Genomic DNA, 25,929 nt, shown 5'->3' on the forward strand with positions numbered 1-25,929 from the left:
TTATTATTATTATTATTATTATTATAGCTATTTTCTGCAGGAAATATAGGCTTACACAACTGCAGTCTGAGTTAGAGTTAGAGTTAGAAGACATACTGTAGCCATCATTCTAATGTACTGTCCATCTGCTTGCTTCAATTCAGACTGTCTCACCACTTTCAGCTTTTCCACAATTGGACATTTCAATTTGGTACTCCAAAATATCAACAAGAATGGGAAAAAGAGGCATCTGCCTGTCTGATGCTGGCGAATGCCTCCTGGAGTCTATTTTCCTACTGGTTGTGGCTTTTGGTGAATTCTCTCCAGAGAGAAGAGAAACAACAACAACAGCATTTTAAAGGCTTTGATGTGCATAAGGCGCCCCTATGCATGCTGGGATAAGCTCCAGCCCCCTCATGACCTTGACTAGGATACGTGAATATAGAAAATGGATAGATGGTATAAGAGAAACATCAAAGCTGATCTATACTTTGATAATGTGTGAATATCTCTCTTTTATCTTATTCTTGTGCTTCTAATATCTAACAGAGTGTGTGAGGAAAGTTGCGGGGGTATCCTGTTCCATCCTGGTTCACCAAAAGCTCTGGTAGACTCAGTTTATAGACAACACTGGCAGCAAGGTGTTTTGTATTCTGAACTGAGGCCTGCAGATTACAAAAAGTGAGACTGTGTGACACTGACCTCTGCAGGATAGCAAGGGCATCGACAGCATCTTGTCTCTGAGGACTCACAAATAATGAATTGCACATTGTCAGTAAATAATCAGGGAACTTATTCTGCTATCTGTTTCTGCTATTAAAATATATTAATTAATTCATTCATTAAAACAATTAAAAGCTATTTTTTATCTCTCCACAATGCCTGTGAGAGCAATGACTAACAAGCCACCATGTCTGGCACCATAATTGTAAAATCACCATTTCCAGAAGCTTTAATAGAGGCAAGAAATATCCTGGTGAGAGAAGGAACAGTGATAACACTTTACAATAATGGTGCATGAATTAAGCAAATGTTAATGCTTTAACTATATGAATCATGATGAGTTAAGGCATATGCTAAACATTAAATTATCAGGAATGAATGGCGTTCTTCCCTGAGCTAACTATTAATAATATTTTTGTTTGTTTTTTTGTTTTTGTTTTGAAATGTATTACTTCCTTTTGAACCTTAGTGTTAGTTAATACCATGTATTAATTATCAGCTAAGGACTACTGGCTGAGTTGCCTTCTCCAACCAGGCGCTATACATTTGCCTGGTTATCCTGACAATAAAGTCATGACATGGTTATATGTTTACATATGTTTAAAGTACCTGTTTGCAGAAGGTAACTCATGCATTAAGGCTTAAATGGTAATTAATACATCAATTCATGATATTAGTTAACACTATTAGTTTATAAGGGATTAGTATACTGTAAGATATTATAATTATAAAGAATAATAATAGCTAGCTCTGGTAGGAACATAATTGATTCTTGATCATTTAGTATGATGCCTTAACTTATCATGATTCATACAAGTTTAACATATGCTAAATTCATGTACCATTATTGTGAAGTGTTACCCAACAGTCTTACCTCTCAGTGATAGCACACATTCACAAAATTGCCATATTTGCATTAAGTCTCAGGAGAGAAGAAGGAAGCAAATGGCTACAGGCAATAATTCAGGGAAGGAGATATCACCAAGAGAGTTTAGGTTTTAAATAGCAACTATCTTAACTGGCATTTTTAAGATAGAATGATATTGCACAGTTCACCCGTGTGGCAGTTATCCAATACTGTAATGGAATGGCTGTATCCTACATATAATATATACAAAATGATGCACTTTGTGTTGATATAAAGAAGTTACAATACAGTAAGATGAAGCTTTCACTGATATATAATGAGGCCTCCAATTGTCATGTCAGTTGGAAACCCTCCAGAGTCAAACTCTAATAAATATTTTCAGAGGGCAACAACTCAGCCAGCTTACCATCCTCTTAATTGCTTGATGTCTCCAACATTTTTGCATATATAAGCACTTTTGATGGAACTTTAAGAGGGTTGGCCAGTGGTGGATAAATCAGAGTCAGGAAATGAGTGTCCATATTAAAGCAGCTCGTGGAGTGTTAGCATTAGTCCATCTAGCCATCAGATTGCCAAAACTAAGACAGATAGCGCTGCATGCGATGATTTAGCATCCTCATTATAGTAATTTGCATGTTCATGTGGGTTTTGTGCTCCTGTCATATTGCTTACGATTTTATTCATGCAGTTATGGATGTTGCCTCAGTATGGGAATGAATTCAGTATTGCATGGGTTGAGTAGAAAAACCTTTGCCATTGTACATGGCGACAGACCACTTCCTGGCATGCTGAACCTGGGGGTGAGCAATGGTTATTCTTTTTGTGGTTTACCTGAAACTGTGACTCATCATTTGCAGTTTAAACGGTTCTCATGAGTTTTCTGCTCACTGAAGCTCATGTGTGTGGCTGGTGCATCATTTTTAAAACTGTATTTTGTCAATAAAAGGGCAGAATGCACAGGCCCAGGTATATTTTTAATGCACACAGTCCTCTGCCAAACCCCTCTGTCCTTCCTGCTTTCCCTCCATGTAGCTAACAAAGGTTATGCCTATGGTAAAGTCTTAGGCTATTGTTGTCCATTCATTGATTACAGATTCCTAACCTAATGCTAGACAAAGCTGATTGTTTATGGATTTGATTAGATTTAGGCTATCAACTGACTATAGTTGTGGGTGAGTGTGTATCTGAAGAGCGTATTTTGCAGATGTCAGTTAAAGCCATGTTTACTGCAAGAGGTCAAGGGTGACTCCTTCAGCTTTCCTTATACAACTAGGGAGCCTGCAAGCATGGGTTAATTACATCATTTTAAACTTGGCCTTAGGGAAGGTAGACTATCAAGTCTTTCTAGGTCAAAAGGTTCAAGTCTAAGTGAAGTCATGAGTGAGCATTTGCAAGTCTTTTTCTCTAATGTTATGAAATTGGTGATTTGAGGTCAGGTCAAGTGCAATTATTGTGACTCAAGTTCTGACCTAGGGATGGTGTCCAGCTGCCTTAAGGAGCCTATGTATGCTTCACTGAGAACTGATTTTTGTCACACTTATGGATGTTTGGGGACTGCAGGATGCAATATTTACAGTAGGAGACAGGGTGTGACTTCTTGAATTGTACAATTAACTGCACTATAAATATATACTACTACTACTTGTGTGTGGAGTGTGTAAGGATTAATGAGAGTTCTTCAATTTGTAAGGTGATGTTAGTTCCTCCTGCCCTGTGTTTTGTTGTAAGATATTTCAAATGAACATAAAAAAACACATATTTTTGAAAAGCAAATATGTGAGCGTCTGGCCAATTTAGCAATGTTTACAGTGCACTCAAGCTGTTGTGGCATGAGAGCAATGCTGACTCACAGTTCCTGTTTCCTGTTTCACTCAGGAAGTGGCAGGCTTTGCCCCTGGGTGGTGGGCCATTCCACTGCCTTATCTTCAAGATACTGTCTGCCCCCCTTAGTCACAGGATCAAAACCACTGTAATGTAGCAGGGTCAGTTGTTTTGGATGGCTTCCTGTACTGTGTTATTGATGTACACTGTCATAAAGATAGCTCTTAACTGTTAGGTTATTCCAGCAGTAATTCAAATTGTAAACAACCATGGACAGACAAACCTTGAATAAAATGTGGAATAACTTGAAAGTGAAAGTCAAATCCCAAAAAAACAAACAAAAAAACAAAAACAAAAACAAAAACAAATTTTCTCCATGCTGCGAAGGTAAGGGTGCAGATTATGTGTACATATTTTTTTTTTTTTTTTTGGCTGAAAGCCATCCCTTTCTATTCCTGTTTCGTTCTGAGTGCTCACTTCTTTATAATGTCAAAACTTCGAGAGAAGTCTTTAAATACTCCAGCTGGCTTACCGCTTGTAATTTGGGGATGTACAGATACAATCGAAATCGAGTTCTGAGTCTCAGTGGACTGAAGACGCAAGGATGAAACAGTACTATCACTACTTTGAGCAACAGTTCAGACAGACAAAAATTTGCAGCCACATAAACTTTACCACAGAATGCATAGGAGTTATATCTCATTATACCTCAAGTAGCCTCAAATGCAATGAAACAAAGTTTTGCATAATGTATTTATTTATTTATTTATTTTAAAAAAAAAGTATGTTCAAAGTGAAATGAAGTGCATTTTTATTTTATTACAGCATGCTGTTTTACTACTGCAAAATAACTATTCAATGTTTGAAAAAATCAAAAAAGTGCAAAGGTTTTGTCCATACACTACTCACAAAAGTTAGGGATATTTGGCTTTTGGGTGAAATTTATGGAAAATGTAAAAAGTTCACGCTACAGTGATATTATATCATGAAAGTAGGGCATTTAAGTAGAAGCATACACTGGTGATTTCCTCATCTCAAACAATTTCTTGAAACAAAAGCCAACAACAGTGGTGGGTATACCACAACAAAAAATGTCAGTGTCAATAACTTGTCATGTGCCCTTGAGCATCAATTACAGCTTGACAACGACGTCTCATGCTGTTCACAAGTCGACTTATTGTCTGCTGAGGCATGGCATCCCACTCTTCTTGAAGGGCGGCCCTCAGGACATTGAGGTTCTGGGGTACAGAGCTCCGAGCCTCTACACGGCCACTCAGCTGATCCCATAGGTTTTCTATGGGATTCAGGTCTGGAGAAAGTGCAGGCCACTCCATTTGAGGTACCCCAGTCTCCAGCAGCCGTTCCCTAATGATATGACCTCGATGAGCTGGAGCATCAAACACCTGGTGTGAATTTTGCCGTTAAACTCCTTGTTAGAGAACAGCAACTTGTGCAAAAGGTACTGAAACATTGAACAGTTGGACATGTGCATTCAAAAGTTTACAGAAGGTCACATTAAGTTCACCTGTAAAGGTTATAATGCATTTTAGGTTCATCCTGAAATTTTACCCGAAAGCCGAATATCCCTAACTTTTTGTGAGTAGTGTATATTCTCAGGTTTGTCATTTCTGTACCATGCAAAAGTCTATACAACTGTACCTTTGCTGACTTCATCAGGTCCAAATGTTTGTTTGCATGATCTACACATGCAAGTACTTGTACATCCATATTTCTGTTTATCCACTGGTAATCACTTTTCATTCTGTCTCCTTCATTCTCTTGATATCAGTTGACCGTCAACAAGGGAGCCCATCCAATGCAAAAGTCAGGATCTTAAGATAAAGTTCAGTTCCATAAAAGTTCCAAGGCTTTCCTTTTGACACTGGCTGAAAACCTGTTAAAAAATCATGTCATCCATATTGATGCTCTATATCCATGCAGGTTTCATCTGCTTTTATGACATGATTTTCCCACTGGGGTTCAAGGGCAAATATTTATTTTAAAAATTAAGGCTGCATCTCATATTGTCCCTCAGTGGCAATGAAGAAGTCATTGAGAGTCGCCTGCAAATACTCAAACGTGGGCCTCTCCTCAGGCTTCTCCTTCCAGCAGGACATCATGAGGTCATAGAGCTCCTCAGGACAGTTATTGGGGCAGGACATCCTGTACGACCTGTCCAGGCTTCTGATCACCTCTGGGTTCGTCATCCCTAGTCGGGGAAAAGGAAATATGGCCAGTGTGAGTTTTTCATTGATTCTAATTCATGATATTTTCTTGCATATTTAAACTTTTCTTCTTTTAACTCTACAACGTGTACATTGCTTCTAAATCCAGTATGTCAGTATAAAATTTGTATATACATTGTAATGTTAATATTTAGTTTTATGTATTTTTCTGTCTTATGTCCTTTTCCTGTACCTGGGTAAGGTGTTCTTCCGTAGGTGACTATTTCTGTCAGGAGGACCCCAAAGGACCAGACGTCAGACTTGATGCTGAAAGTGCCAAAATTGATTGCCTCTGGAGCGGTCCATTTGATGGGGAACTTAGCTCCTGGACATCAGATGTTGAGAGAATAGTAGCAGAGAGTAGAAGAAATTAGGTGACATTCAACGTTGGCTTTATTCCAGTGTGTGTTAACCATGGAAAAGTCTTATAAGTATACAATTTACTCGTTCGAAAAGGTTCATTTTGTCTACTTTTTTCACATGAGAGTTACTGTTCCTTTTTTCAGACAAAAATTAATGTAAATGTCAAGGTAAAAAATAAACATCTACTACCTTAATTTTTGTCTGAAAAAAGGAACAGTGACTCTCATATACAATTTACTGTTTGGGTACTTGGGTGAAAATCTCCCTAGCATATAAAATACTTAAATCTGTGTTACATACCATCTCTATGGCTTCATTAATGCACTATTATGTTGTTGTAAACACATTTAATATTGTGTAATGTATTATATTTAATGTCTCTTCAATGCTAATAACTATCATACTATTTTGTGATTTTTATTTTATACTGGGTGGTGAAAGGAAAATGTGTGGGCGGCTGGGTGCATGCAGAATGTGTGCAGCTTGTGTGGGAAAGGCAAATTAATAATTTGCCATACACAGAAATGTTGTTTTTTTCTGACATTTAAAAAAAAAATCAGATGAGATACAAAGAGAGATGAGCTTCAAAGTTCCAACAGAACATGGAAATATATGACAGTAATATAATCTCTTCTCAAGTAAACGTCATTTATTTGACTTGATGTTATACCCTTTCATTTTCAATGGGAAGGTAGTACGAGTAAAATCTGAACGATAAGGTGCACATTCAGGAGATAAGGCGGCAACCAAAACGGCAGTGAAGACTCAGAGAGATCAAAGTTACCAGGCAAGCTGAAAATGTTTAGTTCCTTCCCTTAAAAGAGTTTACAATTTGTACTGCTGCCTTGACACATGTGGCCTGTGACAGGATATCAGATACCATCATCAAAGGCGGGGAAGCTAGAGAGGTTGATCAGTGTGTATGTTAGTGCCTTGGAGTTCCACAGTGTTTTAGTAGTGAAGCTTTAAAGACAGGGATAAGGATTCATTCTCTAGTATAGGATTTTAAAGATTTAAAGATTTTTCTTCCTTGACAATTTGACACCAATATTCATTGGCCTGAACCAAACTAAATGCACTGAGAAAAAAAAAATCAGTCTTGTGGGCTGTTCCTGGGGCTGTATTCTCATTTGGTAAAATCTGTTCGGTATGAATCAAACAACCAATCAAATCGAGGAAGCGTTGCAACCTCAGCCTGATAATGTCTTGTGCGCTCTCACCATGCACTGCTGCTATGCCTGCTCACTTCCGCTCCCCGGATAAACTTTAATGAGCCTGCTGTAGCTATGGTACTTTAACTTACTTCTAACCCTAACCGTTTCCGTAGCTACAAAATGGCAGTGAAGGGAGTCTGCTCGCCAATTCTTATTCCCCCAATGCCATTGGCAGCTGAGTCCCGGAGTGGGACTGGGAGGGACTTAGAGTAGGTAGGCTACTGGGTGTCAAGGGTGGGAAAGTTTTTTGAGTTCAAATTTGCGTCAATATTCCACCCACTCTACAGTTACCTTTGGAAGCTTTGAATCGACATACAGGGGTGCAGCAGGGTTGTAGATGAAATATACTGACAGGGCCTGTGCATAAATTGGGAAAATGTAGACATAAATTGTATCTAGAGAAGAAGAAACTGCAGGGGATGAAAGTAGAAAGCACCATTTGAGTCGTCCTTGGTGCAATTTATTATGTGCCTTCTAACCAAAATCTTGGTGAAGGTGATAACGTCCGTTGTGTTCGGTCTGTTTCAGGGAGGGTACTCCTGGAGACATAACCAAGTGCTTAGGTGTCTAACAGCAGCAGCTGAAAACAGACAACTGAGATAATAAAGACAGAAATAAGCTTAAATTTGTAGAAAAAAAGGTCGGGAGGGAAGGCATTTTATAGGCAGACATGTTGCAGGGCAGCTAAGGGCGTGGCAAGATTGGCAAATGGCAAAGGATTTGGGAAGGCAGCTGGTCATTTTAAGAATCTTGAGCCCGTTCCTTAAATAATGTCAAATTTGGAGTTTTGTAGATGAATGAAGCCTTTCTAAGCAAAGTGCTCAGGTATTCTGATCCAGCAGCGAGGTGGGGAAAGAGTCTTCCCTGTGCAGGTAAGTTGTGGAGGACTTGTAGGCAGAGCAGTGCTATCCCTGTTAGGTGGATCATGCATCCACATACAGGGCTTGAAGCAGGCAGTTAAGTAGCAGTGACTGGTTGTGGATGAGCAGGAAGCATACAAATGAAGGCCCGAAGTAGCTTTGGTTTTTAGCCTAAATTAGCCGAGTAAGCATTAGCTTGTTGGTGGCATTTGCTTTGTAGCACCCTTGTGGCATTGGTTTGGTAGCAATCTTATATTTTATGATGAGAGTGGCTGGACAACTGAGCGGGCCATGGCAACTGCCAGTCCACCAGCAGGGCCAGCCAGACTTAAACCCTAAGCCAAGGGGCAGGCAACCATATTCCATGGAGAACCAGGAGTCTGCAGGTTTTCATTCCAACCAAAAATTACAGTGGGTGATTTCACTGATTAGTTCTTCATCTCTGTTTGAAAGTGAGGTAATCAGTGAAATCACCCACTGTAGTTTTTGGTTGGAATGAAAACCTGCAGCCTCTCGGCTCTCCACAGCACATGGTTGTCTACTCCTGCCCTAAGCAGAGGCAATATATCCACTGCTGTGTTGGCCAAGTATCTGGCCACTGTTTATGAGGTTAAAAATCCTGATGACTCGCCTACTTTCCCTCATCCTTAAAGCTAGAGCTGGGCGCTGCAGAATGTTGCTTACTTTCTTATGGTCCTGTAGATTTATGATGGTAAAGTCACTGAAGCACTTTTGGTGCTTTCATAAACTATTCACACAAGATTTTTGATAAACAATCATTAGTCATCTTGATACTGTATGATGACCAAGCAGATAGAAGCAAACACCGAGCAGCTGGAACAGTCCATAAAGTTTACTGTAATGTAGCCTTTAAAACCAGGGAGAGACAACACCTACATCATATTATGATATGATATCCAAATTCCAGACAATATCTAGTCTGCTATAAATATATCATCAATGTATTACACAATATAGCCTGATTTGAGTTTTGATGATGCTCATTTGTGTGGTAATTTAGCATTCTGCAATGCGCCATGGACTAGAACAAGGCATAATTACATATCCTGTGGATTGATAAAAATTCCCTTGGAACAATTTGATATGCCTTAGCTGAGGTAGTATTCCTCTTACACTTGGTTATACCAGGTGTATCAGATTGACAGTATATTATTGTGAGTGTTCAGATAAGAACCGCGGGCCCCACTTATGTATAAGATATCATATCAATACTGCAAACGGGTGAGAGGGTGACATTGGGTTAAGATTTTTAACAGCTGGAATTCTTATTCAATTAATATGCTTTCATTCCTGTGCACTATACCTTCTTGGGCCGTGTACTCTGACTCTATGATCCTGGCCAGGCCAAAGTCTGCTATCTTGCAGTGCAGCGTCTCACTGACCAGTATGTTGGCTGCACGTAGGTCTCGGTGGATGTAGTTCTTCTTCTCAATGTAAGCCATGCCCTCAGCTATCTGTCACAAGGAGAGTTAGAGAAGAACACATTTGAAAGATGTTGCTTTGCAAGCATTCACATGGAATATATAAACTGTGTGTATGTAGCCATCACTTATACAGTATGTGTGGATGTGTTCTTATTTATGTACAGCACGTAGCTAAGTACAGCACATTCAACAACTAGCTATGTGTGTGCACCAGAGTGTGGATGCATGACCCGAGCCCTGACAGGTTGGGTGGGTTTGGGCAAAAATTTAGAAATTATGTTTGGGTTAGGCCACATCAGCGTTATTTAAGTGAAAAATGATGGATGTGCTGTCTGTTCTGGGCATCCACCTGTAAGTCCAGTCATTTTATGAAAAAACCTAGGACAAATTGCAAGAGAAAAAAAACTCAACTGAGTTTGTATCCTCAGTATGTCCAGAGTGAGGGAAAAAAAAGTCCCAAGAAATCCCATTGGTGGAAAGTTTTGAAAATCACCTATTTATGACCACATATTACCAAAAAACACTGTTTTTAACACACAGGGGAAAGGGGTTCAAAATTTTACTTTCAGATATCACTATAAAAATTCACAAGTTGATTACACACACAAAGACAAGAAAAAAAGTCAATTACAAGTTCTTTGAATTATTCTGTTTACACATGCATATCACACATTATCTGATTTGATATGCGCTAATAAGGAATATAAGGAATAAATGCCAGAAGAGATATTTAAACAGTGAATTAAAAGGTTACTATATATATAGTAACCTTGAATTAAAAGGTTACTATATAACAGTGAATTAAAAGGTTACTATATACTGTAACAGTGAATTAAAAGGTTCCTATATATATAGTAACTTCCACTGAATTAAAAGGTTACTATATACTGTAACAGTGAATTAAAAGGTTACTATATATATAGTAACCTTTTAATTCACTGTTATATAGTAACCTTTTAATTCAAGGTTACTATATATATAGTAACCTTTTAATTCACTGTTTAAATGTCTCTTCTGGCATTTATTTCTTATATTCCTTATTAGCGCATATCAAATCAGATAATGTGTGATATGCATGTGTAAACAGAATAACTCAAAGAACTTGTAATTGACTTTTTTTCTTGTCTTTGTGTGTGTAATCAACGTGTGAATTTTTATAGTGATATCTGAAAGTAAAATTTTGAACCCCTTTCCCCTGTGTGTTAAAAACAGTGTTTTTTGGTATTATATGGTCATATAGAGGTGATTTTCAAAACTTTCCACAAATGGGATTACTTGGGACTTTTTTTCCCTCACTCAGGACAAACTGAGGATACAAAATCAGTTGAGTTTGCTTCTCTTGCAATTTGTCCTAGGTTGACCCCAATTTTGGCCTAAAATTACTGGACTATGTGTTGTCGTGCTGGAGTTTACATGATGGCACTTAAGGCAACAGGTAGGTTACTTCAGGCAGTATGTAACCTAGTCATGGAGGATGGATGGAGGGCTCACTTCAGGTTCAGACACAAAAAAAGAAAAATGCCTATTCGGTTCAGGTCAGACTCGGTCACTATGCTCCCGTCTCGGGTCAGGTTCAGGCAAAAATATGTATCCTAAACCACACTCTAGTGTGCACATTTCTGTTTATGTACACCCTAGTGAAAAAAAAAAAACTATAGTAAAAGCAGTATGACAAGAAAGGACTTACAGTAATGTTTTATTACCCTAAGGCCTTAGAGTAATGGACTTAGGGTAATAAACATTAACCATCAGAGTTGGACTCTCCTTAGACACAGCTGCACTTGAATGTGTTTGTGACACACACACATTCAGGTGTGATCACAGGGCTGTCTCCCTGCCTTTAGCCCTACAGTGCACATGCTGGGATTGGCTCATGTTTATATACACTGCCTGGCCAAAAAAAAAAGTCGCCATGAAAAAAAAAAGGTCACACACTGTAATATTTCGTTGGACCGCCTTTAGCTTTGATTACGGCACACATTCGCTGTGGCATTGTTTCGATAAGCTTCTGCAATGTCACAAGATTTATTTCCGTCCAGTGTCGCATTCATTTTTCACCAAGATCTTGTATTGATGATGGGAGAGTCGGACCACTGCGCAAAGCCTTCTCCAGCACATCCCAAAGATTCTCAATGGGGTTAAGGTCTGGACTCTATGGTGGCCAATCCATGTGTGAATATGGTGTCTCATGCTCCCTGAACCACTCTTTCACAATTTGAGCCCCATGAATCCAGGCATTGTCATCTTGGAATATGCCCGTGCCATCAGGGAAGAAAAAATCCATTGATGGAATCACCTGGTCATTCAGTATATTCCAGTAGTCAGCTGACCTCATTCTTTGGGCACATAATGTTGCTGAACCTCGACCTGACCACCTGCAGCAACCCCAGATCATAGCACTGCCCCCACAGGCTTGTACAGTAGGCACTAGGCATGATGGGTGCACATAGGCGGTTCTAGGGGGTGACAGGGGGTGGCAGCTGCCACCCTAGAAAAATGCCTTGCCACCCTAGTTGCCACCCCAATTTATTTATTTATTTTTTAATTGTGGCTGTTCGGAAACTCGCTGTTACGAGACTCAAATGTCCGAGTGCAAGTAAATGCAGCAAAAGATGACACTCCCACTATTTAAGGGGTTGATAAATAAATAAATAAATAAATATTTCTAATGCTACCTTTGGGTTTTCTATTCAATGCTTTACTCATGTACCACAATAATAGAATGTTTTTGAGTTAAAATATCCTCATTTGGGGGTTTTCCAAGCAAATACTGATATATGTGATCGTTTGGTATTAAATCAGCATATATATTTCTGCCACCACTTAAAGTCTCCATGCCACCCTCTTGCCACCCCATGAATATTTGTCTAGATCCGCCCCTGTGGGTGCATCACGTCATCTGCCTCTCTTCCTACCCTGATGCGCCCATCACTCTGGAACAGGGTAAATCTGGTCTATCCTTCCAGTTTTTAATAATGCATTGGACAGTTCTTAACCCAATTTAGATGTTCTCAATCCTTTGATGTTTTCTCTGCTTGATGCATGCCAATGATTTGACCCTTCTCAAACAGACTAACATCTTTTCCACAACCACGGGATGTGTCTTTCGACATGGTTGTTTAAGAAATGAGAAGCTACTCATTGCATCAGTTGGGGTTAAACAACTTGTTGCCAGCTGAAAGATAATCGCCCATGCAGTAATTATCCAATAGGAGGCTCTTACCTATTTGCTTAGTTAAATCCAGGTGGTGACTTTTTTTTTTTTTTTTTGGCCAAGCAGTGTATATAGAAGCACACTTCAAAGTCTCCCTTGTAATACATTCCAGTAGTATTCAGTTGCACCTAAAGTTAACTGAAAAGTTTAAGCAGTATGTATGAATATACTACTAACTCACTGTTGTAATCTATTTGTGTTACATTTTATGTAAACTCTAAGAGTAATTATATTTTTATATGTGTTTTAATTGCAAAAACTTGTGATCATACATTTAGAAGTAATGTTTGCGGTATATTAAGTATACTTATGTATAACATATAAAATAGTTCCATTTTAAGACAGTCAAGTGCGCTTAATACAATTAAAGTTAAACTTTTGTACCATTTTAATGCAAATTAAATGTGATAAGTATTTAAAAAATTGTCATTATTTTAACACACTGTAAGTACACTTTTTAATAGTACTACATTTTAGTGTGTTGTAGCATACCAATAATGAATTTCAGTCTTTTTCCACAAAGGTAAAGTATACTTTTAGTGCATCATTAACTAACTGATTAACTGAAAAATAATTGTTAATATTTTATGGTTAAGTAGTGTTAAGGATATAATTTGGACATCTTTTTTTTTTTAACACTGCTTTATTAAAATATACTTCAAAATACACATTTAAGTATGGCGTTTGTGCAGCATGTTAAAAATGAAGAAGTGTGAAGAAGAAAAAAAATGAAGAAGTGTGCTTTAACTGCATTATTATGATAATAGTGTTTAACAGGCTAAAAATATAGTAGAAGAGCATTTGATAGCATTGGTCACTCCTGACTTAAATCATTTGTTATTGGTCAGCACAACTTAAAATGATGGCGAATTGCTTTATGGATAGGAAGGATTCTTTTTGGATTGGTCTTGAGTCTCTAGCATATTATCCCAGAAGGCTTAAATCCCTCCCCTTCACCAAACCAGATAGACCAGATAAATGGTCTTGACAGTAATTCAATTGTTTATAACACACTACTGGTCTGGAGGGATGTGAGGAAATATTTGAGCATTCCCTCTGTTGTTTCTGTTTGGGCTCCACGGGCACTGAACCCTGACCTGCACAGGGATTTCCAAGGGTCTGCAGGATCTTGCTGGCCTATGGGTCAACAACTCTTTAAAGTCCTTTGTAGTAGAACTTTTGTATTCTTTTTGACTCAGTTTTATATTGTCATTATTATCATTGTAGTTCTTGTTGTTATTATTATTAGTCATTTTAGATTTTATTCAATACAAATCAATTTAATTTTTACATATTGCAGCTTGCAGGTCAGTTGTTGCTTTGGGGTGGGATTTTTCTGTTTTGTATGTCTTTCTGTTGTTTATGTTGAAGGGTGTTTATGTTTCTTAAATTTAACAATAAAAAATACAGTCAAAATTGATGAAAGTATAAAATGAATGTACTTTCAATGCACTCGAAATCGACTTAAATACATTATTTTTTCACTAGGGCATGTATATTAGTGTACAGTATGTGCAGATCAGCAAACTGAGTTTAACAGGAAGTGCCAACCAACACTCAGGAAACTAAACTGTGCTGTCCTTTGGGGGGTGGGGCGGGGGGGTTGCATACTGTACATGGAAAATACAACGTGATTTCCTGTCCGGATGTTAATAATTGACACAGGGGGCAAGGCTTTCAAACCAGAAAAAAAGACGCTGCTTCAGAAACCGCACAGTTAGTGCTGACAGTTTCCATGTGTATTGTCATTGTGTTGTCACAGCACACCCTTCAAACGCTCTCACAACTGTCCTACTGTAGCCCATCTATAAATAGACCACATTCTCTGTAGGGATGCCAACTTTGAACACAGGTGACAGCAGATACAAAACTATTTGTGCATACAAAAATGAGTAGTGGTTAAAAATAACTTCATATAGCATGAATTACGGAAGCCCTGACTGGCTTTGGTATAGCACAAAGTGGAAAAAACTGTTTCTACTTTCTAAGAGCTTCTGCGGCCAGTTTTCTGGGAAACAGCTGTCCCTTGGTATTGCATCAAACCACAAGAGACATTTCCTGTGATAATGTGTGAATACACTTGAGTGTGTGGAATTCAAAATGTTTGTTTTAATTTTTATTGTATTTTATATTTTTTTCATGTTTGCATTGTACTGACTAACAGAGAAGTTTCCCACCTGCGCCGACATGTCTATCAGCTTGGCTAGCTTCAGTTTCTTGCCCTCATCAGTCTTCAGAAAGTCCAGAAGGCTTCCTGCAAATGAAGGAAGGAAAGGCACGTCATCTCTCAGAATGCCAAATATAAGGTGAAGCATGACATTTTTAACATCTAGCTTACAGTTCCGCTTACACTTGAATAAGTCAAGCACATGTGGCATGGACAGCAACCAAATATTCTGCCTTGTCAGTCCCAGCCCTAACACCCACATACCCATCCTCAGCACCCACACACACCACATGTACACACACAACAGGCACTTGGAAATATGTCTGAACAAACATGCACGCATAGTACAGTACATTTGCAACTCATTATATATTTAACATCATTAGTTGCATTCTTTACAATTCTGTTGTAATTCTGTTCACGGACAGAGTTAGTTTTTCTAACCCCTCACGTCCTTAATGATATTGTTCTTGTCTTTGTTCCTTGTTCCTTTTGTTTTTGTATTCGTGATGCACATATAATTGTCTTCATCTGTATGTAATAATAAGTAATACATTAGGCATATTTAATTGCTTTAGAAGCCATGTGTATATTTTCAATTTATTTTATTCTCTCTCACAACTAGTTAAGGCAAGTTTTGAGTTCTTACTATAAGGATCAACAATATGAAAGCTAAGCAGGAGTTTAAAATTTTTTCTAGCTATAAATGATTTGACTTGGATACATCGCTCTCTAGTGATTGGTTATGGAAAATCGATTCCCCTCCCCCATGGAAAACGTTTAGAGTGGGGGCAATGTCAAACTGAACTGAGTGTAACGAACCGTATATAAAATATAAATATAAATATAAATATAATATAAATATAAAGACTGAACCGAGTTCAGTCTTTATATTAGGCAAGGTTTGCTCACAATTTTTAACTTCTGCTAGCACACCAGAAAAATCACTGTTAAGGTCACATTCCTGCTCAGTTTTAAGTCACCAAAATACCCTTCCCCTCACCATTGCACATGAACTCAGTGACGATGAGGATGGGCTCCTTGGTGACCACCGCGTGCAGGCGCACCAGTCTGTCATGCTGCAGCTGCTTCATCAGGTTGGCCTCCTGGAGAAACGCCTCAGGCTCCATGGTGCCCTCTTTCAAGGTCTTGATAGCAACCTTCTGCCTGTTCTTATAGTAACCTGTAAGAGGTTAAATGGTGCACTTTACTCACTGCATGTCCCAGGTAAATGTACAATCAACTTTAAATGGAGTTTGGTGTGTGCCGTGGAGTATAAGCTCTTCATTATCATTTTACACCAATGGCAATATCTTTGCCTTCAGTAAAAACTGTGGAAGAAGGTGACAGAAAGTAATGGTAGTTGTCTCTCACCCATCCACACTTCTCCAAACTGCCCAGCCCCCAGTTTCTTCACCATTTTCAGCGTCTCCCGAGGAATTTCCCATTCATCCTGTGCCCATGGACACTGGGGAGACATGGACTTACAAGGGGCGTTCAGCCGCTGACACAAACCATCTGCTGTTCCTGCATTCAGACACAACAAACACAAATGTAACGGCGAGGAAAGCCATGACAAACCTCAGCTGGCAGTACTCCAAAACATCCCCAAAAAAACAACAATATGATCAAATGAAACCAGTTGGTTATTTATGTATTTATTGTTTTTTCATGTTGTACTTATAGCAGAGCTTCCAGCAAAATGGCTACAAGGGGAAAAGCACTTGCAGTACATTTAAAGCAATGTGGAAGTTTAATAAAACATTTGCCTGTGTACGATCTTGAGTTCAATAATAGTCACACACACACAGGGGCGCCGTATATGGGGGAAAAGTTAGGACAATTCCAAGGGCCCTTGCCTGACAGGGGCCCCAAAAAATAGGTAAAAACTAATATAAAATTATTAAACCAAAATCGAGTAAATATATACATTTTTTTCATGGGGCCCAAAATTCCTGGCGGTGCCCCTGCACACACACACACACATATATGTATATATGTATATATAGATATATCTACAGTACAGGCCAAAAGTTTGGACACACCTTCTCATTCAATGTATTTTCTTTATTTTCATGACTATTTACATTGTAGATTCTAACTGAAGGAATCAAAACTATGAATGAACACATGTGGAGTTATGTACTTAACAAAAAAAGGTGAAATAACTGAAAACATGTTTTATATTCTAGTTTCTTCAAAATAGCCACCCTTTGCTCTGATTACTGCTTTGCACACTCTAGGCATTCTCTCGATGAGCTTCAAGAGGTAATCACCTGAAATGGTTTGAAACAGGTAACACCCACAGTAATGCTTCTTATGTGTTAAACTCTAGTTCATTAACTCATTCTGCAAGGGCTGTGCTTGCACTTTAGCTTCTTTTCGCTGCTGTGACTTGAGAGCCAAGAAAGAGATTTGGTCTGTTTGTGGTTTATTCACAGGAGCGAAAAGATTAGCGCTCGTTGTGCACAGGAAATGCGCAGAACATCACAGGGGTCTTAACTTGGTGGAGATGACTTACCACTCACAGTTGTGTTCTGAAGATAGGGGCCCATGAAACAAATTCATTATACTATCCTGTTACTCCAATAACATTCTGAAACTTGTATACAGTTTGAATTCAGCTGTACAAGGTGCTCCGCTTTTTAAATTGATATTGTTTTAAAGCGTAGAGTTTGTTGAACAGTGGTTACTCACGGGTGTAGTATTTAACCAGCTCCTGCAGGGAGGAGAATGTGCTGGAAGGGGAGATGTAGTAGCCACCGTTGTCCAGGCAGCGTATCTTGTAGTGTTTGACCACATCTCCCTGCTCTGACTCTCTTACAGAGTCTCTGATTGACAATGAGAAGGCCCCTGGGGGAGAAACAAGTCCATTGTACAGGTACATAAAGGATTTAACACTTTAACTCTGAAGAGACGATTGAGTTTTGAGACATATTTGTTCAACTGTCGGAGGGTGATAAGAGCGAGAGAGTTAAGACAATTACCTTTGGTGGTCTCACTCTCCCGTACCAGAAAAGCACCTGGTTTATTCCCCGGGGCCAAAAGCATTCGTTCACACTCTCTCCTGCTTATGTTCTTGAAAAACCACCTGCAAGAGAGAGAAGTCATATAACTTTTTTTCCTGAATCGTTTTGTTTCTTTTGTGGACAAAAATATATATTTTTGGCACAGTTTCATTTAAAGGACCATACAGGTGATTTTGCCTGATTGTTTAGCACAATGTATCCAAAATGAATAAACTTCACATTTCTGCTAATCTTTTCCTAAAGCTACGATTTGAAAATGAACTTTCAGAGACTTCAAATTTTCTTCACACCAGTATTCCATCACCGTAAGTCCTCTACATTAGTTTTCCTAAAAGCAGCAGCACTGTTGTGTTTTGATGACTTGAAACTGGAAGGAGTGAAACAGTCCCTCCATCAGAAAATAGTCCCCAGGGAAATTTTTGCTTTACAGTTATTATCAGTTCTGTGGTTTGTGAATGGTGACAACTTTGTTGGCCACAGAAACAGAGCATTATTAGGTGAGTATTTCAACTTAATTGATTGATTTATTGATTATATGTTGTATACTTACTCCTGCATGACTGGCAATATGGTTTGTTGACATGAAAAATGTGTGTCAACTGCAGTAAATGCGCCAAACATTCAAAATCACTGATGTGGTCCTTTAAAACTGTATTTGGGTTTGTGCTGGTGTCTTCACAGTGTCTTCACATTGCTTACTTTTCTACTTCTAGTGTGTCTGCTCTGGCCACATAAGTACAAGGTATGAAGCCCTCATCTCCCGTCATCAAGGATCTAGCCAGCCACCACTCCCCATTTCTGCAAACACGACAAAGATAATGTTGGAGTCACAATGCATATAAAATTATTATTTGCATTAGTTTGTTTTCAGTATTGCTGAATGAAGTGAAGAAGATTTAGAAAAGAAACTACATACTCCTGCAAAACCTTAAGTCTCTCTCCCTTTTTGAATGCTAGATCGCTGTCATTGATCGGCTTGAAGTCATACTGTGCAACCACCACACTGTCATCTAAAGGCAAACACAGTGAATATTTATTTCAAAAGGCGGGACATGTTAATGATAATATCATGTAGATTTGACATAAAGTATTTCAACATTTATATTAAGCTACTATTTAGGATGTAGTATTGTGACCAGGGCTCAAAGGTGTTCAGTACAAAGATACAAATACATGCAAGGTTTAGTGAGGACACTGTTCTCTTCATATTGCATGTGGCATGAGAGCATTCTTAAGTAATCTTTCATCATCAGAAGAAGAGAGAGGAACTCTCATACAAAGAGATTTTGATCACTAAATGTTGCCTCCCCTCACTCCGCTTCTCTGTACACAACTGCATAAACCAGGTCATTTTACTGTTGAGTAAATATTTAGGTGTGGTGTTATTACCATTATCTGAACGAGTGTGGCCACTCTGTGCCTGAGAAATAGGGGTAAAAAGAACAAATATTAAAATAAAAAAAAAAGTCAACAAAAAATAGTTTTAAATCAGATCCAAATCATACTGAAAAATGTAGCATAAACTTCCGTGTATCTGTTGACATACTTTCTTTATGTTAATATTGAATGTGAGTGAAGGAGTTGCCGACTGTTTACTTACTGTGCTATTAGGTAAGTTGGGGGTCCCTTTGTAGAACGTTTGAGAATCTTTCAGCTGTTTCTGTCCACTGCAAGTGCAACCCATCCTGAACGCATAGTGGAAATGATTCTACTTTTTGTGAGTTATGACACGCCACCATTTATTATGCCACACTAACAAGATTTCCTCAGCACATAATGCGGTGCAGGTCATTACACATGATCAAACACCGCCTCATACTCATACTAATTCCAGTTAAGCTCTTACCTGATAAAGCAGACTAGCTTCACAGAAACTGGCATTAGTCTCCACTCCTCCCACTACGGTGCCTGCTCTCTACGCTCATGCCTGCTGCCAAAAATGAATGAAACTCAATTTAGAATTTCTGAATCCACTCTTTGGAAAGTCACCTTTTATGTTTAGCTCTAGGTGATAAGTGCACCAAAAAAAAAATGACTCTCATAAGAGGAAGTGGAAAATGACTATGTTTGTTGCTTTATGGTGTAAGATTGGCAAATAAAGATGACACAGATACATGGTATCAGAACTGAAATAGTGGTGGCAAAAGTAGCTGTTAAGTTGCAGTAAACTCTTCAGTGTGAAAAGCCTTTTGTTTTGCATTAATGGTGGACTTTGTGCTGCATGTTGTTCATGGCTGCATGATGGAATCATACATGGTAATTATGTAATTACTTCATGATTGTGTCCTTATAATTTTAGTGAGATGGTTAATGAATTTCAAAACAAAACATTACTGAACTAAACAACAGGGAAAACAGTCCTAACAGCCTGCCTAAAACTGCTTTGCCAGCAGCATTTCAGTGTTTGGCAGCTTAAAGAGATTAATGTGTTCTATGAGGAAGCAGAAGTTTATGGCTGTCCATGCAAATTGGCAAGTTGAAATGTCATGACTTCTAACAACGTCCTATACAAACAAATCCCCTGAGGGCAGGAGGCTTGGACTGCTTTGACTGCACTGTGGTCAGACCAAATGAATTTGTTCATGAGCTGACTTTTTCCAGCCAGATAACTCCTATCTTTATAAGGAACCTATAAAAAAGATCATGCTTCCGTTTTGCTATGAAATAATCAAGTACATCAAGGACATACAGTAAACATCATGACATGACATCATGTCTATCAGGCATTTTGGTGCCTGATAGACAGCACATGATATGTTATTAAATTGGTATGTTTTTTGTACAATTACTGAACTGACGATAGAATGGAAGATGCAAAAGCTGACAGTTCTATTTGATATACCACAAATTATTTTTAGTAGTCCATATGAATACTTTTACTTACCAGCAAACCCACACCCATACACATGCACACACAGGAAATATTCTTGTAACTGTTATATTATTATTATATGGTTTACATCTAAATTAATATTTGTTCATTAATTTTATCACAATAACTTTTGACATATTTAGTATAATTATGTATTTAAGTATTATGACAGAAAGGTGTGTTGTTGAGACTGACATTATGGAATCAGTAATATTATTGATTATATACTAAATTATATGGTTTATCATTTTATCTCAACAGCCTCTCTAAATGAGCTGCTGACATTTTACCATTACCACCAGTCATGACTAATATTTACTGCGTGACTTTGTAACACATTTATAAAAATGTATCAGTGTGGAACTTTGTCAGGCATTTGACTTTTGACTTTTTTTTTTTTTTTTACCTGACCAAAATATTATTTAAAAAAAAAAAAAAAAAATCATTAATTAAAAATTAGTTTTTTCAAATGTTGCAGTTTACAAGGTGTTTTTTTCCTCATTTAATCATTACAACATTATAATACATGCACCTCTGTTTGAATGTGATGTGAGATGAACTTTGTGTAAATACCTTAAACTTTGTCCAAGCTTCTGTCAGTAAAAGTAATCCAGATCTCTGCAGTTTCCTTATTGAAAACCCGACTGGCTGCCAGTCTCTCTTTTGCTTTGCTCTCACTCACTCATGTTCTCATTGCCTCTCTCTCTCTCTCTCTCTCTCTCTCTCTCTCTCTCTCTCTCTCTCTCTCTCTCTCTCTCTCGCTCTCTTGCTTGCTCGCTCGCTCGCTCACAGAGGTACGGTGATGTGCAGGGCCTGCCTGCCCTCTGGGGCTCCATTCAGTTTGAGTAGATAGTGATTTGTGTATTTATTTAGCTTGGTAATTCCCTCCCTTTCCTCTGTGGTGGACAGTAAGGGAATGATAGAGAGATCATCAGTGACTGACCTAGCACATTTCTTACCCTTACACAGTAGCTGCTTCATTTTACTACTCAACACAACCAAGGTTTGATTGACTTAAAACGTGATCAGTAAAATCTACCACATAGCCTATGACAGTTAGAACTATTTCAAGTTGTGTTATCCTGTGTTAATGTGTTATTCACACATAAGTGTGAATAACAGCAGGATACAGTTAGAAGCCTGGGTTTGTGAGGGAGAGGGATTTGAGTATTTTTTGTGCAAAGCATTAGATTTTCAAATAACGTGTTCTACTTTATCAGTTACACACGTATTAGGAATTAAAGGCAGTTGTGTGTGTTTGCGTGCGTGCATGCATGCGTGCGTGCATGTGTGTTTGAGTGTGTGTGCTTGCATGTGTGAGAAAGGGTGTAGCTTCACTACACACGTGTCAAAGAAAGATTGTGGTTTCCATGACACAGTTCTCACTTCCTGCTGTGGTTTGGCATTTAAGCTCCTGTAATGTTTATCATCAAAACTTATGTGCGCAACACACTATCCCGTAATATGCGTGGTGAGGAAATCCACCCACTTCCTTTCACTTGGAAGCAGCAGTACACATTCTCACCACAAGATGGACTGAGTGCTCTGGGAATCTCTTGTTGAGAAATAGTATCAAAGTATCTTAATACAGGGCTCCTCTTAAAATGAAAATGATTTTTGTATAAATACTATTTGCATACAATTTGAAGGTAAACTAAAATGAGCACATTCTTTCATCAGTTTCTCAGTATTATTGCATATCAGTATATCTGTATACATGTAAAGGTTATCGGAATATGTGCATTTCATTGGATGCTAAACAAATATCACTATAGAGCCTATAAAAATTAATAATTTTGTTAACCCTCTTAACCCTCCTATTATCCCCATTAAATTAGGAAAAGTCATGAAATGTGAAGCAAAAAAAAAAAAAAAGAAAAAAGAAAGAAAAAAGAAAGAAAGAAAGAAAAAACAATGTTTTTAGAGATGTTAAACATTGAATGGGGTCAGCTTTACCCCATTCATATTTCATGACTTTACCTATTTTAATAGGGACCAGTGGGTAAACATGAAATGAACATGATGATATGTTTTCATTGTCCTGGACACATTTTGTACATCAGTGTTTCTCTGGGGTCGATTTTACCCCAGGCTTTTTTAGCTGAATAAAACATATAGGAAATATCAACATTTTACACATATTTGTTTTTGTTGTTCTGGACACTGAGGAACTATGCCATTTATAATCTTCATAAAACTTCTCTCTGCTTTAGGGTCCTAGCCAAACATAACCACACCTGTAGTGCAAGAACCACTGACAGTTCATATGACATTTGGGAGGGAGAAACATGAATTCTTGATCATTTTTTGGAAGTTTTAATTACTGATTGAAATTGTTTTTTTTTTTTTTTGTTTGTTTTTTTAAGTAACAGGAGGGTTAATACATGCATGAATAAGGGCAGTGACATATGAGAGGAATTGTCACACTGCTGAGCTGAGCTTCATATGCAACAACTTGGAAAAAAAAAAAAAAAAAAAAAAAAAAAAAAACATCAATGCAAGTGTACCTACACTGTATTCACAAAAGGAAGGAAGTGGTTCACGCTAAATGTAAGCAAGCTGACGGTTGTCCAGTCACAGTGGACACTAGAGGGCACTAGAGGGCAGTTCATGTTTTAAGCCTCAGCTCTACTGCACTAGTTACACTGCAAGACTCGTGCTTTCTATTATTAAGTAGCCCTTAGACTGACCTTTTATATAGAAATGATTAAATGGGGTGTTTGAACTTTGGGAATTTTTATTACGCAATCCTGGTGCTATATCTGGTGCAGAGGGCACTGTGCCGATGTGAATACGGATGCTATGTCTGTCACACTGGAAAATAAAAAAAAAATGCCAGCTAATGCTCAGTCAATCCATCAAAGTATAACAATGCTCCACCTTTTCACACCATACCATATCCTCCTATTTTCTCCACACACGTTGTGCTGAAGAGGGAGTTTTACAGAAATGGAGACAATAAGCATAAAACAATATGTCCTTCAATAACTAGGCTGTTGTCTAGCTGCGGAATTATCCCCTTTTATCACTTTTCTTTCAGTACTGTTAAAAATGAATCAAAGAAACTTGAAAGGAAGACATCATTCAGGGTATGCTGAAACCTATAAGAGAAGGGAACAATAAATCTTATAACACCGGAAGTGTTTGTTTCCTATGGGGGGCTTTATACAACACGCAACTTGGGGATATTACTCTCCGGGCAACACTTCACAGGTTTTTGTTTGGACCACCTGTGCTGTGTGTGGGGACTGTGCTGTGCTGTAGTTCTCTGAAGGAACCGCACTGCTCTTGTACACACACACACACACACACACACACATACAGAGGCTGCAGGTGCATGGTGAGTGTTATTGAGTGTGTCCTGGTTACTAACTGCTGTTTCTCTTTATATTCCCTTCTTTTTCTTTTCCATCAGCCCTTGTTTTCTTCCCAGGGCTTGGCGGATGCTTGTGCACAGCTCTGTTGGGGTCCCCAGACATTGCATCCTGCCTGCAGAAGGGTCATAAGTGGCCCCACAGGATAACCTGAACAACAGTGGGAAAGAAAGGGAGCGTGGGTCTCCTTCAGTAATGCAGGCACGGTCACCTGTGTGCCAAAAGCATACATGCTGCCAAAGACCGCTTCCAACTCCCATTATTAATGTGTGTGCGCACTGTATGGCACTGAAAATGTGTTTGCATGTGCTTATGTGCATGTCTGTGTGTGTGTGGACAGGTGGCTGGGTGGTCATGAATTACAGCATGCTTTCACTTTATAAACCGAATAATTACTTTGAGCGATACACGAAGATAAGTGTTCACTCAGTGTGGTTTCAAAGGTCATCAAAGAGTTGATCCATCATTGCACTGAGACACACACACACACTTACACACACAGCACTCGCTTTATTTTGATCCCCCCCTTCATCACAGGAGGCCCCTCTTTCACTTCCTGTCTGTGTGGGAACCATTTCTGTCCCCTCTCACACGTGCAGCGAGAGAAGGTCTCACTCATGCATTTGCCTCTCAAAAAGACGAGGTGATTGTCAGTACACAAGGAACAATTGTGCGCTACAGTGCATTCAATAGCCACTTCTGCCGCTCCCCCGGGATCTCTGCAAGTTAAAGGAGAGTTTATCGTGTCGCTTTTCTTCTGTCTGTGAGACCGGCACAGCAGATATAATAGTAACAGTGCTGGATGCTAGCCATCGGGTTCGACTGTAGCTTCTGCTGTTTTTACAGTGAGAGCACTCCGTATTAACATGCAGGGTTTGCATTTCAAAACAAAAATCTAATGTGATATTTCAGCTCTGTAAGTGTTTGGAGAAAGTCTTATTATTGTGTTGCACATTAACGTTTTAAGACACTTCTGATGAGGATATGATGAAAGCCTTTTAGATTTATTTAGTACAATTATCTGGACGTCTCTATGCTTTAGTTATATTTTAATTGTTATCATGCTTCTTTGCTTGTGTGTATAAAAACAGTTCATGTTTCATTGTCATTCTTAAGTGCTGGATTATATTTTCTCCAGTGAAAGGGTACCAAGCACCTTTTTATGAATAAAAGAGACATGTGAACTCGGGTTTTTGCAGTAATATAGTTGGGAGCAGGTCTATGCAGCTGTGGCAAGTGGCTCAGAGGTAAACATGGCTGAGGGGAAAGCCCCTTATTATTGTGCTCCGGATGACATTCCTCACTCCTCCAGTGTTTACCATGGAAATAACTCATGGTGCCAGCAAGCAGGTGCTTCCTCAAAATCTCTTTCCAGAAGATTTGAGGATCATATGGAAATTCATCTCACCAAATCAAACACTGATGCTCTGTTTTTATGAAAAAGGCTAGGGTGAATGTTGATAATTTATGGAAAAAGATTATTATTATTATTATTATTATTATTATGTAACAATTAGAAACTGATGTGGATTTTTACCCTTTAAAGCAACATGTAGCCATGTTGAGCGCTGTTTAGCATATATCATATTATCAGCCTATGTATACTGCAAACCTACCTTAAATGTAGTAGGAGGGCTCTAAAACCTGGTTGCAAATTCTTACCACTTTAACTGATGAAAGACATCAGTTAATTTGAAACTGTTTCCTCTAAAACCCTTGACAGAAAATAGAATTTGGACCTGGGTCAATGTAAGACGAGAGAAGTTATAAAAAAA

The 25,929-nt window shown here is 38.5% G+C and overlaps 1 protein-coding gene across 2 annotated transcripts; it reads right to left on the minus strand.

The window, feature by feature from the left end:
- Positions 1–5,003: 5,003 nt before the first annotated feature.
- Positions 5,004–21,434, minus strand: blk (BLK proto-oncogene, Src family tyrosine kinase). Of its 2 annotated transcripts, none has more exons than XM_030047596.1 (14): positions 21,354–21,434; positions 19,755–19,835; positions 19,509–19,593; positions 19,298–19,328; positions 18,825–18,918; positions 18,608–18,706; positions 17,867–17,970; positions 17,577–17,732; positions 16,254–16,406; positions 15,883–16,062; positions 14,890–14,966; positions 9,378–9,528; positions 5,810–5,941; positions 5,004–5,600 (listed from the first exon to the last, which is right to left on the minus strand). In XM_030047596.1, the coding sequence occupies exons 2-14, from the start codon at positions 19,787–19,789 to the stop codon at positions 5,398–5,400; spliced, it is 1,500 nt and encodes a 499-aa protein (XP_029903456.1). In that variant the 5' UTR covers positions 19,790–19,835; positions 21,354–21,434; the 3' UTR covers positions 5,004–5,397. The 2 variants fall into 2 exon arrangements, with proteins under 2 accessions (XP_029903456.1, XP_029903455.1); XM_030047595.1 differs by having other exon boundaries at positions 19,755–19,838.
- Between the last annotated feature and the right edge of the window lie 4,495 nt (positions 21,435–25,929).

The sequence above is a fragment of the Myripristis murdjan genome, chromosome 24 (genome assembly GCF_902150065.1).
Source record: "Myripristis murdjan chromosome 24, fMyrMur1.1, whole genome shotgun sequence".
Lineage (NCBI taxonomy): Eukaryota > Metazoa > Chordata > Actinopteri > Holocentriformes > Holocentridae > Myripristis > Myripristis murdjan.